The 14,409-nt window shown below is 32.2% G+C and overlaps 2 protein-coding genes across 2 annotated transcripts; one reads left to right on the top strand and one right to left on the bottom strand.

The window, feature by feature from the left end:
* The first annotated feature begins 5,835 nt into the window (after positions 1–5,835).
* Positions 5,836–6,308, top strand: LOC105783837 (hypothetical protein). Its single transcript, XM_012609517.2, has one exon. The coding sequence runs from the start codon at positions 5,910–5,912 to the stop codon at positions 6,189–6,191; it is 282 nt and encodes a 93-aa protein (XP_012464971.1). The 5' UTR covers positions 5,836–5,909; the 3' UTR covers positions 6,192–6,308.
* Positions 6,309–12,096: 5,788 nt separating this feature from the next.
* On the bottom strand, positions 12,097–13,868 carry LOC105783828 (hypothetical protein). The gene is made up of 2 exons (XM_012609504.2): positions 13,285–13,868; positions 12,097–13,063 (listed from the first exon to the last, which is right to left on the bottom strand). The coding sequence occupies exons 1-2, from the start codon at positions 13,750–13,752 to the stop codon at positions 12,284–12,286; spliced, it is 1,248 nt and encodes a 415-aa protein (XP_012464958.1). The 5' UTR covers positions 13,753–13,868; the 3' UTR covers positions 12,097–12,283.
* Positions 13,869–14,409: the final 541 nt, after the last annotated feature.

Below are 14,409 nucleotides of genomic sequence, written 5' to 3'. Positions count from 1 at the left end.
ATAAATAAGGAGGGCTTAGAAGGCAATTAGCCCAATTTTAGTCCTTTGGCACCATTGGTGCCGCCAATGTGATTGGTCTGATCAGGCTGGTGTCAGCTTTTTGCAGGCTTTTGCAGGTTTTTTTTTGTATAATTTCGTAAATAATAAAAAAAAGTAATATTTTGGTAAATAAAAAAAAGTTATAATATTTTGGTTAATTTTTATTTTTTTATAATATTTTTGTAAAAAACCCAACAACCGCCAACCACAAATCTCGGAAAATTTATTTTTTATGAATCGTAAAATGAATATGAAAAATATCTTGTGCGAAAAATATTTGAGAAAGTACCTAATAAGCCAACTAATTAAAATTATAATTGTTATACCCCTGCCCCAATTGGAGAGGCCCATGGACAACCCTTCGCATTATATTGTTCAGATGGTTGCTCAGTGTTTAGACCTGTTTATGGGCTGCGCTACTTGCCTAGGCCTGAAGGCTTGCCCAAAATTTGGGAAAGTTTGGGCAAAAATATTAAGTCCAAAAAATGGGCTTGGACAAAATATTGCCTATTTAAAATATGGGCCGAGCTTGGGATTGAATGTTTAAGACTCGAGCCTAGCCCGTTTTAAGTTTATAATATTTTATATTATAATATTTTTATATATTATGTAATTTAGAACACATTTAAAAAATAAACCTATTACCCTAATGTAAATATTAAAATAATATTAAAATGACTATATAAAAATTTTCAATAAATAAAAAATGTATAAAATTATTAAATATTAAAATAAAATAAAAAAATTTAAAAACAATTTGGGTGGGCTTAAATGGACTTAGGTTAGTCTTTTGCAAATATAGGTGAGTTTGAGCAAAATTTTAGGTCGAGTTGAGTCGAGCATAGGCAAGCATAAAGTATATTAATAACATGCTTAGGCCTAACCCAAACCCGGCCCCTGAGTACCTCTATCAGTGTCCAACCACTTGTGTGCTTTGTACCTTCCTCGAAACCATCCCTTCTACTCTTTCTTCACCCTCGTTGATATCATGTATCAACAATACTATATATTAGTTTTGATTACATATATATAATATGTGATATTATTAAATTATAAAATAGTTAACAAATTTAATAATTTAATAAATATAAAATATGAACTTAAATGAATAAAAAATTAAAGTATAATATCAATATAAAATAATTTTATAATCTTTTGAATTTACATATTAATTATTTAAAATGTAAACTTAATAAATGTCACGACAATTTAAAAATTGTTAGGAGACCATATTCTACGTCCTTTGAATTAGTTTTTTAAATATAATTGAAGCATGTTATTATTATTTTATTTAATCATTACAAAATCTGGAAATACTAAAATAATAATTTAGCTCGAAAGCTTTTTAATTGGATTTCTAATCTTCTTAAATTTTTACTTGGGACTTACTAAGCACTAATACATTTAACGTTTTAGCAGTACAAACCCCACCATAAATAACACTAATTCAGCTTTCAAAATAAAATTATAAAATTACATAATTATATTGTAGAATTGTTAGCGGTTTTGAAGATAAAATGCCTACACTTTTTCCTTCTTTAACTTCCTTCCAATTTTGCCCTTAGTTAATGATGTCGCAAATAGGAAAATTAATTTTCTTCTAATATAAAATTACTATATTTTTAAAGGAAAACCTAAAATCGGTTCAAGGAATTACCATAATTATCCCTAAAAGGATAAATCCGTCATAAATTTAGCATGAATAGATGTATGCAATTATCTATTTCTTAATTTAAAATACCAAATACAAAATTAATTCAAAAACAACCACAATTTATTAAAATCTATACATCAACATTTCTTAACGCTAAACTTTTACACCAAATGAGCATATAATTTTTGCTCTAATTTCACTGTCATCAACACCAGCACAACCATTATTATGGATAAATTAAAACACAATATACGTGATTGTATCCAAGTTTGCCTGATTAAAACTTAAAATTTATAGAAAAATTGTGGATGTGTCTCGTATTTTTCGTACAGTTTGTAGGTACTTAACAAAGAAAGAGGTGAAATAGGCACAATGTCACGACAAGGGACGTCTTGATGATGTCACGAGTTCTCCAATTGACAGAGAGGAAGATGTCGTGATGAGCATGCATGGGATGTCACAACGACATGACCAAGGGTGAAGCCAGAACAATTTTTTAGGAAGGCCGAATGAAATTTTAATTTTTTATACTATATATCTTTATAATTTTAAAGAATTAAATCAAATTTTTATAATTTTAGGGGGGCTAAAGTGTAATTTTATCTTCACTAATTTCAAATTTTAAAAAAATTAAGGGCCTAAATAGTAATTTTCCATTTTAAGGGTGGCTAGCTTCTGGACGTGACATATTCCTCAACACAACCGTGTTTTGACAGCCAAGTAAGACTTTTTCTCCTAGTTTTAGTCGTTTTAGGCCTTTAAACTTAGCTTATTTAAAGGGGTCTTGTATCTCTGTTTTGATAAGACAATTGAAGATGTAGTATTACAAGGTTTTCTTTAGGATGCGATAAGATGTAGTCGCATATTAGTTTTGGTGAGAGTTTTCGTGATAACTATAGAAAGAATTTTGTACCCCTTTTGAAAGAACTCTATGAGAGTTAGGGTTTGTTTTCGAGTTTGCTCTATGAGAGTTAGGGTTTTATTTTTGAGGTTTGTGTTTGTACGTTTAATACATTTAGGTTTACTTTTTTTCCATATTATACTCTCGTTTGTTTACTCATTTAGTGAAAAGTCAAAGCCTCCTTTACCCATGATTTTTATCCTCTTCAGAGGATTTTTCCACGAAAAATTTATGTTCGATCTTTTCTACCTTTTTTATTTCGTTGTTTATACGAGTCGATTTAAAACGCAAATATATATATTATTTTGTTTATTAAAATAGGGTATTTATTCACATAAAACGATTGTGGCAAATTGTCAAGTGCACAATCAGCCTTGTTGCCCTTGACCCATTTGTCATGGTCTTTGGGTAACGCCAAAACATACAACCAATTTTGTTGATCAAAGATTCAAAGCAGTTGTGGAATTCCATAGACAGGACAGATATGCTCTGCCTTCAACTCCTCAACTATATTACTATAATTTCGAGTTTAAAAGCCCTTAATTAAGCTGGCACTGCACCCTTATATTTAAATTAATGCTGAAATTCAGTCACGAGACACTAAGCCCGACATTTGTTTTTATTAAAAATAGCTTTCCCAAAATAATTTTTCAAATTTTGATTGATTTTTTTTGTAGTTTTCTTATGTTTTGATTATTTCTCGTAAAATAATTTTTATAATTATTTTAGTGAAACGAACAATAATATTGTAATATAATTTCGAAATTTATTTTATAATAAGATATTATATATTTTGTAATAATTAATATCATATATAAACTTAATGATAAATAATGTCTAATTAAAACTTAATTTAAATTACAAATATTACATATATGAGAGTGCATATTGGCATATTAGAGTTGGAAAGGATAACTAAATATAAGCATGACTTAAACAAATATTCGTATTTATATAATTGACATATTCATATTTATACAAAGTTAAAATATGTCATAAGTTCCTATACTCTTTGAAAATTTAGAATTTACTCCTGTATTTTTATTTTGTGAATTCAATCCTACTTTTAGATTTCAAAATTCAAGTCCAACTATTAACACTATTAAAATTATTTTTAAAATTTAGGTTCATTATAACGTCATTTTTAGTTACATGGCTACCAAGTAAGTCTTTTTATTTAAAATTATCACATCAACAAAATTGACAAAAAAATAGTGTTTTACATTTGGACCTGAAATTTGATATCTGAAAAGTAGAGGAACTAAATTCTTGAAAATAAAAGATCAAGGACTAAATTACAAATTTGTGAAGAATATATGGCTTTATGACATATCTTAACCTTTACTATATAACATTTATTCTTAATATAGTTATAATTGTAATATATATTTATTATTAAAAAAAGTTATAATATTAAATAATTTGTTACAAATAATAAATTGTATTAATTATATTAATAATTTATTATACTATTAAATATAAATAATTAAATATGCATATTTAAGAATTTTAAGATTATAATATTAGTATTTTAAAATTATAAATAAAAGTTATTATTAATATAATAACATTAAATTTAATTTAATTTAATTTTTATATAAAATAACTAATGCTTTTCAAAAGCATAAATCACTCTTTTATGAAATAAACACTACTTAATTTAATTGCAAATCTTCGAAATATCTATAGGAAAAGGTAAAATAACGGTCTGTCATTCTTTTGGAATTTATAGGACATTTTAGCTGTAAATATGTTTTTGCTTTTGTAGGATATTATTATATAAACAATTAAACTTTAAAATTTAATTTTGAGTGTTTAATACGCTTCGGTACCTTTTAAATAGAAAATTTTTCAGGTAGGCCTTTTTAGTATTTTTAAAATGTTAAATTAATAAAGGTAAAATTACATATTGGCCTCTCTAAAATAATAAAATTTAATTTAATTATTTAAAATTATAAAAACATAGGCTATTAAAATTGTGAAATTATATTTTACTATCGTAAAAATTACAATTTAGTTTCGACCGTCCTAAAAAACGTTTTCGACTTCACCCCTAGTCTATAATGTTAAAATTTGAAGTTTAATAGGGTCAAATTGTTAACTTGTTTGAAATTAGGATTTAGAAATTTAAGATTTAATGTGTGTTTAAAATTGAAGAATAAATTTATGTTGCAATTATTTATACAAAATTAAATTTTAAAATAATTATTGAGTTTGTCCGTCATTCCCTTTACAATGGAGGGACTCTCAGGTCCTTCAATCATTTATTCCAAGCTTAGAATGGGTGTGAGTCAGCCCACGTGGTCCGGTGGAGATGAGATGAGATGATTAGAAGGCATCTTCACCACCTACTAAAGACCAACAACACACTCCCAACATGTGGGATGTGAAGTTTGGATGGGCGATTGGGTGCGGTACGGTGCGTTTAGTTTACTGTTTGTCTCACGCTACAGTATCACTACAGTATCTAATCTCACTGCCACCACTGTTTTTACACTAACCGCAAGTAAACACACCGCCGATTCAAACTCACCCTAAGTATGACACCTCCCCATCCAATATATTTCCTTATTTAATTAATTATCATTCCCATCAACGAATTTGACAACCTTTCCCCGAGATTTATTTAATTATGTTTATCAAACTTCAAATCAATTTTTAAGTGGAATACAATATCACAAACTTTAAATTCAAATATTTGTTTAAAAGATATCCACCTGTTTATCATTTTTCTCAACAAATATTGATCAATTTTATTTTATGTAGGACCATTAAGTAAAAATAAAAATACGATGAAGTGTGGTTACTCATTTCATTCTTTAATCATAAGCTTAGAGGTCCAATCTTTTCTCATAAGAATAAAACATATTTTATAATCAATTACTTACCTCCTTAAAGAACACCCAGAGAATGAGTAAAAAAAGTTGAGACAACGATCATCATCCCCTTTTCAGAGCATTCTTATAAGTGAAATCATAAAGGGTACCATATAGGCTAGACCCTAAAACAAATGCAGCCGAGGCGTGCACTTCAGCCTCTAAAACGCATGGGATGGGCCTATAGCTGTGCGCCTCGAAAACCAGATTTATTATGGCCCAAACAGCATAAAACTTATCACTAGCCTTGTATTGTATGCTACTGATGAAGTTGTAGCCTCCTCCAAACGCCACGCAGTTAACGTAACACGTGCCACTCGGTCCTTTAACCTTTTTTTTAATGAACTGGGGCAAAATGCAATAAAATGAACGCAAGGGAAGTGGATCAGAGACTCAAAAACAGTGGAAAGTGTCATATTGTTGTTAATTCACAATCAGAATGGAAAGGAAAAGTGAAACAGGAGGAGGAAAAGGAAAAGAGCAGAGTGAGAGTCATCAGCCTCCTCATATTTCACCCATGTATCCAGTGACACACAATGCTTATGGTGGCGGATTGTACGGAACCGATCAGGGACAGGCGAAGAAACCTGAAAACCCGCCCGCCAGTGAGACCCAAAGTGCTGATGGGCCCAATGAAGCCAAGAACGAGCCCAAGCACAAACCCCCTCCATCATCCGGTGATCGAGACATTGATATCACCGGCCAATCTTATATCCAGTAGATCGTCGCCGCCGCTTTTATAATTTAGTCTCTGTATTAGTTTCCTTTTCGACTGCTTGGCTAAGCTTGTGAAATAGTAATTAATTAAACGGTATGCTCTCATATTTTGGTTTCTGTTTCCCAGTTGTCAGGCTATATTTTCGTACAGGAGGAATTAGGGAGTTAAAGCACTTTTTATGATTTTTAATACTCACAGTAAATATATATATATCTTGAAGTTCAAGAGCGATATTTGTCATGGAAAATCCTAAGCCTGTATAATACTGAGATTAATATTAAAAAAAGAAATGGTTGATCATGGCATGAATTCTACTGCTAAGCCTATGCACACTGGTGAAGCTATAAACAGAAAAGTACTTCTTATCAACTAAGAACAAATGGATGATCTTGGAAGCTGATCATATATTAATTTTATTTTTAATAGAAATGATTCTTACATAAATCGAACAGGAACATATATATAAATATATTACGAATTGACAGCATCAGTCTATTGAGGAAAATGGAAATCATTTGTCCAATACACAACATCTTGATCACCAAGTGTAAATCTATGGTCAAAAAGTGGCACTAACTCAAAGAGGTCATCTTCCTTGCTTTGTACCCCCTTGATAATATGCGAGGCATCACCTTTAAGAATAATGTGGGAATAGCATGTTTGGAGAGCCTTAATCGCTGCAAAAGCGTCAGCTTCAGCTGCCGTACAATCTGCTTTGTGGATCTTGAAAGCATCCGCATGGAAGACGTACCCCTCATGATCACTCCAGCACATCCTTGAGGAGCAGCTGGGTTAAAACTTGCATCAAAATTCACTTCAACAGTGTTCCCGTTTGGTGCTTTCCAATAACAATGTCCTGCTCTTCCAGATTACAGGTCTGGTCACTTCGCATTTGGGCAGCTTCCTAATCAGAGAAGTAGGTGTCGATTCGTTCTACTATTCTTACTTCATAGTCTCTAATCCCTTGTGTTTCGTCGCATTTCTCGAGTTCCAAAGAGTAACAAGAAATTTGTCAAAATTATCCTTGTAAAGCAACTTGGCCGCTATTTCAAGCTGATCGGTTGCATTAGCAAAGACTCCTTTTGAGATCTCATTTGGAAATACTCCGAGCACAGAAGACTTCGCTGCCAAAGGGCAATCTTTCAAAGCATGCATAACGTCCTCTAACTCGTAGTTACTTTGGCAACAATTGGAAGACGTTCTTGGGATTCTAGAACTGGTCTCCATACCTGCTGCTAAAATTTCATTCCAAAGTTTCCATGCACAAATCTTGATTTTAGATGCAACCTTGGCATTCCAGATGTGTTTCCAAACCATTCTATGTGGCCCCAATCTTGAATTTCCATCGAGCATAGTTTTAGATATTGTTTTAAGAAATTGTGTTATCAAGTTCGGAACAAGTAGCAATACTGCTGCACTTAATATCACTTTTAGAAGAACAATAATTATTCAAAATAGTTGTTATCCACAACAACAGCTCAAACTCTTTGAGAATAGCTAGGTTTAGAACATGACTTCAGTTTAAAACAACTGTCATCCAATGAAACTTTCATTTGAGAATAGGCTTGTTGAGAACAACTAAAGTTCAAAACAACTATGTTTAGAATATCAGTTGTTATGTTTAGAACAATTGTTGTTTGGAACAATTTTTATTTAGAATAATTGTATTTTTTTCGAAAGAATCATTATTAAAAATGAACTTTTTTTAAGAAAAGTATCACCATTGAACAACTCTTGTTGAAAACAATCTCTACACTAAAAACAACTATATTGCGAATAACTCAAGTTTCGAAAGTCAGGATAACCCATGTTTAGGAACAACCTTCGTCCTGCAGAAGATATTTCACATGATATTGTTGTTCGAGAATAGCGTAGAAGATCGTGTTGGTCGAAAGCCAAGAATATCCTTTACCACCTAACTCAAAGCACAAATATATATTAATTTAGTTAGAGTTTATTGCTATAAATATTACAACCACTTGATTTTAGAATTTTTTTTAATTTTTTACTATGCAACAAAACCATTTTCTAAATTAAAATTTTTCAATATTTTTGTACCCAAAATAACTTTCAAGAGTATCTTCTAATTGTTTTTTTTTTTTGTCATTCAATTGGAAAAGTTGGAAATATAAAATGTCATGGCCTTAACCCACAATCTCTCTCCAATGCATGAGCTAGAAATAATAAAGATACTAAAACACTAGAGCTGAAACTGGTACTATCTCTGCAGCAAAGAGTAAAGCCGTTAGAGTTAGTGTGATAGCCTAATGTAGCAAAAGAAAAAAGGACAAAAGAGATTGAATAAAAAATAGCTTTCATTTATGGGTTTTTCGCATGTTTGGTTGACGAATAAATGAGCATGGTTGATGAGAAAAAGTAATTATAAAATATAAAATTTTTAAATATATTTTATAATTTTCAGAATTATAACTAAAATGAAAAATTTTGTAAATATTAAGGGCTAAACTTGTTGAATTTTTAGATTTAGGATCAAGTTAATAGAATTTGTAAACATTAGAGGACTAAATTTGTTATTAAACCAATAAAAATTTTATGTTAAACTTCCGTTATTATTTTAAAGACAAGAGTGACTAAAATATTTAATTTAAAAAAGATTAAATCAAAAATTGAATAATTATTTTGGTACTTTACCCTTAAATAAAATATCCTAATAAAAAATATTATCCTAATTAAAATTACAATTCTAAAATCTTAATTATTTAAACTATCATCCAAATTAAATTATTATCCTATGTATTCTAAAACGGGCAAAATACCAAAAAAGTCAAATTTTTTTTAAAATTTACCGAAATGGGTCCGGTTTTTTATTATTTACCGGAATGGGCCCTTTTCCCCGAAATCGCATCCACGTCGGTAGCGATGTCGAGTGCGTGCCAGAAATCATGTCACGTCGTGGCGCTTTTGTCGACGTGGACACAAATCGCACTTCAGAGGACGCGATTTGTTGCCATGTCAGCAAAACGCGCTGACGTGGACGCAATTTCGGGGAAAAGGGCCCATTCCGGTAAATAATAAAATACCGGGCCCATTTCGGTAAATTTTAAAAAAAATTGGCTTTTTTTGGTATTTTTCCCATTATTTAATATTAAATATTTTTAAAAATTTATATATCAAATAAAATTTCAAATAATATTTTTCAAATTTATTTTTCCTCCCATAACATAAGGAAGCTGGGCTTGAAATTTAAACACTGCTGTTTCAGGTTAATTCATTTAAATATGCTGAAAAAAATAAATTGAGAAATTAGGGTTTTTTTTTTGAAAATTTACTAATCTATGCTGTTTTTTGGAGAGAGAAAATAAAACGCACCTACATGACGCACTTTCACTTATCTTGCAGGGAAAGCACACCCTGTAGGACGAGTTTTCTTTTCTTTTATAAAAACACTCCTATGTGGCATTTTCTGTCCAACAAGAATATTTTCTAACAAGCAAAAATTCCAATGCCAATGAGGCTCCAACAACCATAATTTTCCTTATATAAAGCCCTCTAACTTTGATTATTTTCAACTCAACTCTCAATTTTCACAATTTGATTCTCAATTTCTTGTTCTCGATTTTTTATTCTAAAAAATAAATTTTTTAAAAATTATTTAAAAATAGGGATTTAAGAGAAATTTAAGAGGAACTTGAGAGCAAATTGAAAATAAATATGGATTTGAGAGAAATTTTGAAGGAGTTTGAGAGCAAATTGAGAGGAAATTTAGAAGAAATTGAGAGGAAATTTGAGAGAGGATTAGTTTGTGAAAAAAAAGGGGTGAGGGGTATTTATAGTTTTTTTTTACCGTTGGGGGGGGGAACCGGTCAATTTTTTGACCGTTGCACTGTTCACGCGCGGGGCAAATCACGGCCACGTCAGCAAATTGCGTCCTTTGAAGCGCGATTTGTTGCCATGTCGACAAAGTTGCCGACGCGTGGCCGCGATTTGTCGGCATCGCATTCGACATCGCTACGACATGGACGCGATTTGGGGAAAAAGGGCTCATTCCGGTAAATAATAAAATATCGAGCCCATTTCGGTAAATTTAAAAAAAATTAGGCTTTTTAAATAAATTGCCCTTCTAAAACCAACACCAACGTTTTTTTTTTTTATGAATAAAAAGACATTATTATACTAAATTACATAGAAAAAGATTGAGGGATGCAAATACTTCTTTCCTTATCTGCTTCAAGAAATTCTAATGTTTCTCATGGAGGGATCTCAAACAGTTATAAATCTTCCGTTTCTGCAAAGGTCAAGTTAGCTAAACAATTTGCACTTTGATTGTGCTCCCTAGGAATGTATCATAATATTCACTGACTTTCTTGAGACAATATACGATAGATTTTTCTAATGAAGGCAGAATTTGAAGTCTTTAAAACACTTTCCCATATAGCTTTAACAACCTCCAAACTATCTAAATGAATTATCACATTATAATGACCTTTTCATTGGATGAGTTTCAGGCCATCTAAAATGTCCTAAAATTTTGTGTCAAAAGTTGAACATTTTCCTAAAAATCAATTATAACCAAAGACCAACTGTTGTACTCTCCTAGCTACTGCACTTCCTGATTCCAATTGAACAGCACTATCACTGTTGGTAAAAGTCCAACCCCCTACCAGTTATTCCCCATAAAAGAATTTATGACCTTGAATCAACTCATCTCTATAGACCGAAAGAAAATTGTTTGGCCCAACTAGTCCAACACCAACGTTTTTAAGTTTCAACTTTTCTTTCTTTTGCCGTTTCCATTTTATTTCTTTTTTTCAGTTTTTTTAATATAATGACTTATTAACTTATTCCTAAGTTCCTAACGTTAGTTGCTAATTGAGTATTCCATTTAATGGTTAAATATTTAATTTAATCCTTGCATTTAAACTAAGATTCAGGGTAAGTTTGGATGGGCGGCGCGTTTAGCTACAGTTAGTGTAGAAACAGCAGTGGCGGTGAGATTAGATACTGTAACGATACTATAGCGTGAGACAAAAAGTAAACTAAACACATCGCACCACCGCACTCAATCACCCATCCAAACTCACCCTCAATTTACTCTGAACCCTATGTGATGGCTTGATGATTAAGAGTGTTCACCGTCCCAAGTATGACATAAATTTAAGTTGCGCTAGTTATATTTGTTGTTCGACTTTGTCATGCTATTATAAATCAAAAAAAAAAAAATCAATTTACTCTCGAGAATTTAGTCCCTACTTCTAAACTAAAAATTTAAGTAGGTCCAAAATCTATTTTCAAAGAATTCGAGATGGAGTTCTAGTTTTGAGCTACCCAATCAGGGCCTCTGTTTCGTAGTTAGAGAACTAGCTCTTGCTCAATTGTATCGAGTTTGTTGGAAGCTTTGCCTTGCTCAGAGCTTTTTTAGGCTTTGTTTAGTTGTATTTTTCATTTAAAAAGCACTTTTGATTTTAAAGTTGTGTTAAACAAATAAATTTCTTGAAAATTTTGATTTTCTGAAAAATACTTTTGCTCAAATAAAAAAATTAAAAATTTTAATTTTTTTTAGCAAAAACCCCTCTGAAAGCTAATTTACTTTTTCTTCTCCAAAAAACGCAGTCCTTTTCTAATTAAATTTTATAAATAATTAATATTAATTACTTAAAATATATTTCATATTAAAATATTAACAAGTTATAATAAATTATTTTTATATTATTGTTAAAATATCATAATATTAACTAATTTGAACATTATTTAAATGAATATTTGTTACTTTATAAAATATTTTATTTTTCAAAATATTTTTAACACCAGTACTAAACACTTAAATCTTAAACCAACAACACTTTTAAAAGATAAAAATACCGAAAATATTCAATCTACAAAAACAATTATCCATCGTAATAGGAGTAGAACATAGCCCCAAACTCTTTAAAATTTTAAAGAAAATTAATTAGGCCTCTTAAACCCTTCAAATCTTTAAATTTCTAGATAAGCTTCCAAAACTTAATCGCTGATTCTGCCAATGCAAGTTCCTTTACAAAATGCTGATTCTAGATTTAGAAATTTACAACCTAACAACTCTGAAATATACCCTACACTAAGTGTGTGTGTGTATATATAATATTAACTTTAAAGGATCATTTTGGTGTGATTTTCAACCCCAGTCCACAGATCTCCTCAGGCGTAGGTGCCTCCCAGTTGACAGCCTTTTTCTTCATTTCTCTAAAATCAGCAACACATTCCTCAAACATCAGATCCTTTACTTGCCGCCTCCCCTCAGCCAGTTTTTTACCGGCAACTCTATCGAAGATCATCTCCCATCGATCCTCCCACCCACCATGAGCATCGCATAGCTCAATTGTCCCGTTACGCCAGTTGGTCCAGCTCCATCTCTTGTCAAGCGACGACATCACATCGACAACGCAACGCCCTTTACACACAGGAGTGCAGGGCCTACATTTGGCCCCACTCAGTGGACCCGGACTCGATAACGCCGCCACCGGAACTCCCATATGGGAAGGCGGGAATCGGTACCTCCGATCCGTCACGACGCAGAAGGGTAATCTATTCTCTACGTAGGATATGTTTTGGGTGGTGAGTTGTGCTTTGAAAGCTGATTCTGAGTTGAGACGCCTGTACCCGGCTGAGTCAAGTTTGGGGATGAGAGAAAGTCGGGAGAGGGCAGCTTTGGAAGTGTAAAAGTCGCCGATGCCAAGTCGGTCATTAAGGCCACCGTAGACAGATCCTGAAGGGACGGTGTATCGGCCGGCAACGAAGTGTTGGGGATTCAAGGGCGCATTCCAGTAACCGTCTACTCTGGTGCGGACGATCCAATCATAGGTGAAGTTGTGTTGTTTTTGGTGTGAAACAATCATTGTCAGGCATCCCTCAACCAAATTAAAATACTGTAGAAGTCCCTGTACCGCAAAAATCAGTCTTATAAATATTATATTAAAACTAGAAAAAGTCTTACAAAGAAGCAACCTTCTAGAATACAAATTCGTGACTATTATCACTAACTAATTAAACAAGGCACGTGTGAATCTTAAGTTGGAAAAGTCAAAACGATGAGAATGAGTCTTTCCAAAAGAAAACCCAAATTCGATGTAACTAATTTAAAACAGTTGACAGTTTGTACCTGGATACCATTAGGGGAGTTGGCGGCCGTCAGGACTCGAACTTGCTCCGCCGTCTGCGGCACAATTTTCTGATCAAATATTCGCACCGAAGCCAGCCTTGGTGCAGTTCTAAGAAGCGATAATTTGAAGGCATTCTTGTCCATGGGACTGTGCAAAAAAAGGTCAGCATTAGGATACTCTTTAATAACCCTCTCCATGATGGAGGGTCCAGTGAGCTCGAACCTCCTGGCTCCACCCACCAAGCACACCGCCATCCTCGACTGGCGCAACATACCAGTTACGTCGGGAGATGGAGTGGTGAAGAGAAAAGACCGGAGCGGGAAAAAATAATGGATGGAGGGTGTAGATGATAGAGCAATAAAAAGAAGAATGGAAAGAGGAACGATTATCAAGAAAAGAAGACGCCAATCAAGATCCGAAACCCCTTTCTTGATCAGCATGTTAATCTTTTCTGCCAGCTTTACCATCTTCGAGATGATTATGGACGTTTAGAGATATGAAGGAATCACTTTTAGCGTAAGGAATATAAGGGTATTTTAGAAGATGAGGGCATGTTTTTGCTTTATCTTTTGGGTTCGCAAGTAAACGGTCATGCGGTTACTTTGTACATAACATTAACGTGTTCGGGCTATTAGCCAACCTTAACTGACCGCGGATAATTATTTCTTTTTAATTCCTGTTTTATATTAAACTTGGCAGGAATCATAATATGTCAATACATTAGTCTTACCACTGATTCATAAAATTCCTGCCAACTGTAATTCAGCTTTCATGTTCTTCATTTCATTCTAAGCCATGGATATTAATTTGTTTGAGATAATGGTAAATTTACTTCAACTTTTTTATATTTTAATTTATCCCCCCCCCTCTCTCTCTCTCGCTTTACATCCTGTTTATATTTTAATATATTTATTTAATTTTAGGACATATTTAATTTATTTATTTTATATTTGAATTAGGACATTTTAATTTTAAAAAGTAGAAAACTCATATTATACCTGTAATACCCAATTTTAGCTCGGACTCACATATGGAAACATAATCTTCGAGGATATGTAATCTTAGATATGATATATGCAATCTTAGAAGATATGATTTTGTAATCTTAGAGATTTAATTTGTAG

The sequence above is a fragment of the Gossypium raimondii genome, chromosome 1, assembly GCF_025698545.1.
Source record: "Gossypium raimondii isolate GPD5lz chromosome 1, ASM2569854v1, whole genome shotgun sequence".
In the NCBI taxonomy this organism is placed as follows: domain Eukaryota; kingdom Viridiplantae; phylum Streptophyta; class Magnoliopsida; order Malvales; family Malvaceae; genus Gossypium; species Gossypium raimondii.
The sequence above is the reverse complement of the archived record's forward strand: the minus strand, read 5'-3'. Positions and strand labels throughout refer to the sequence as shown.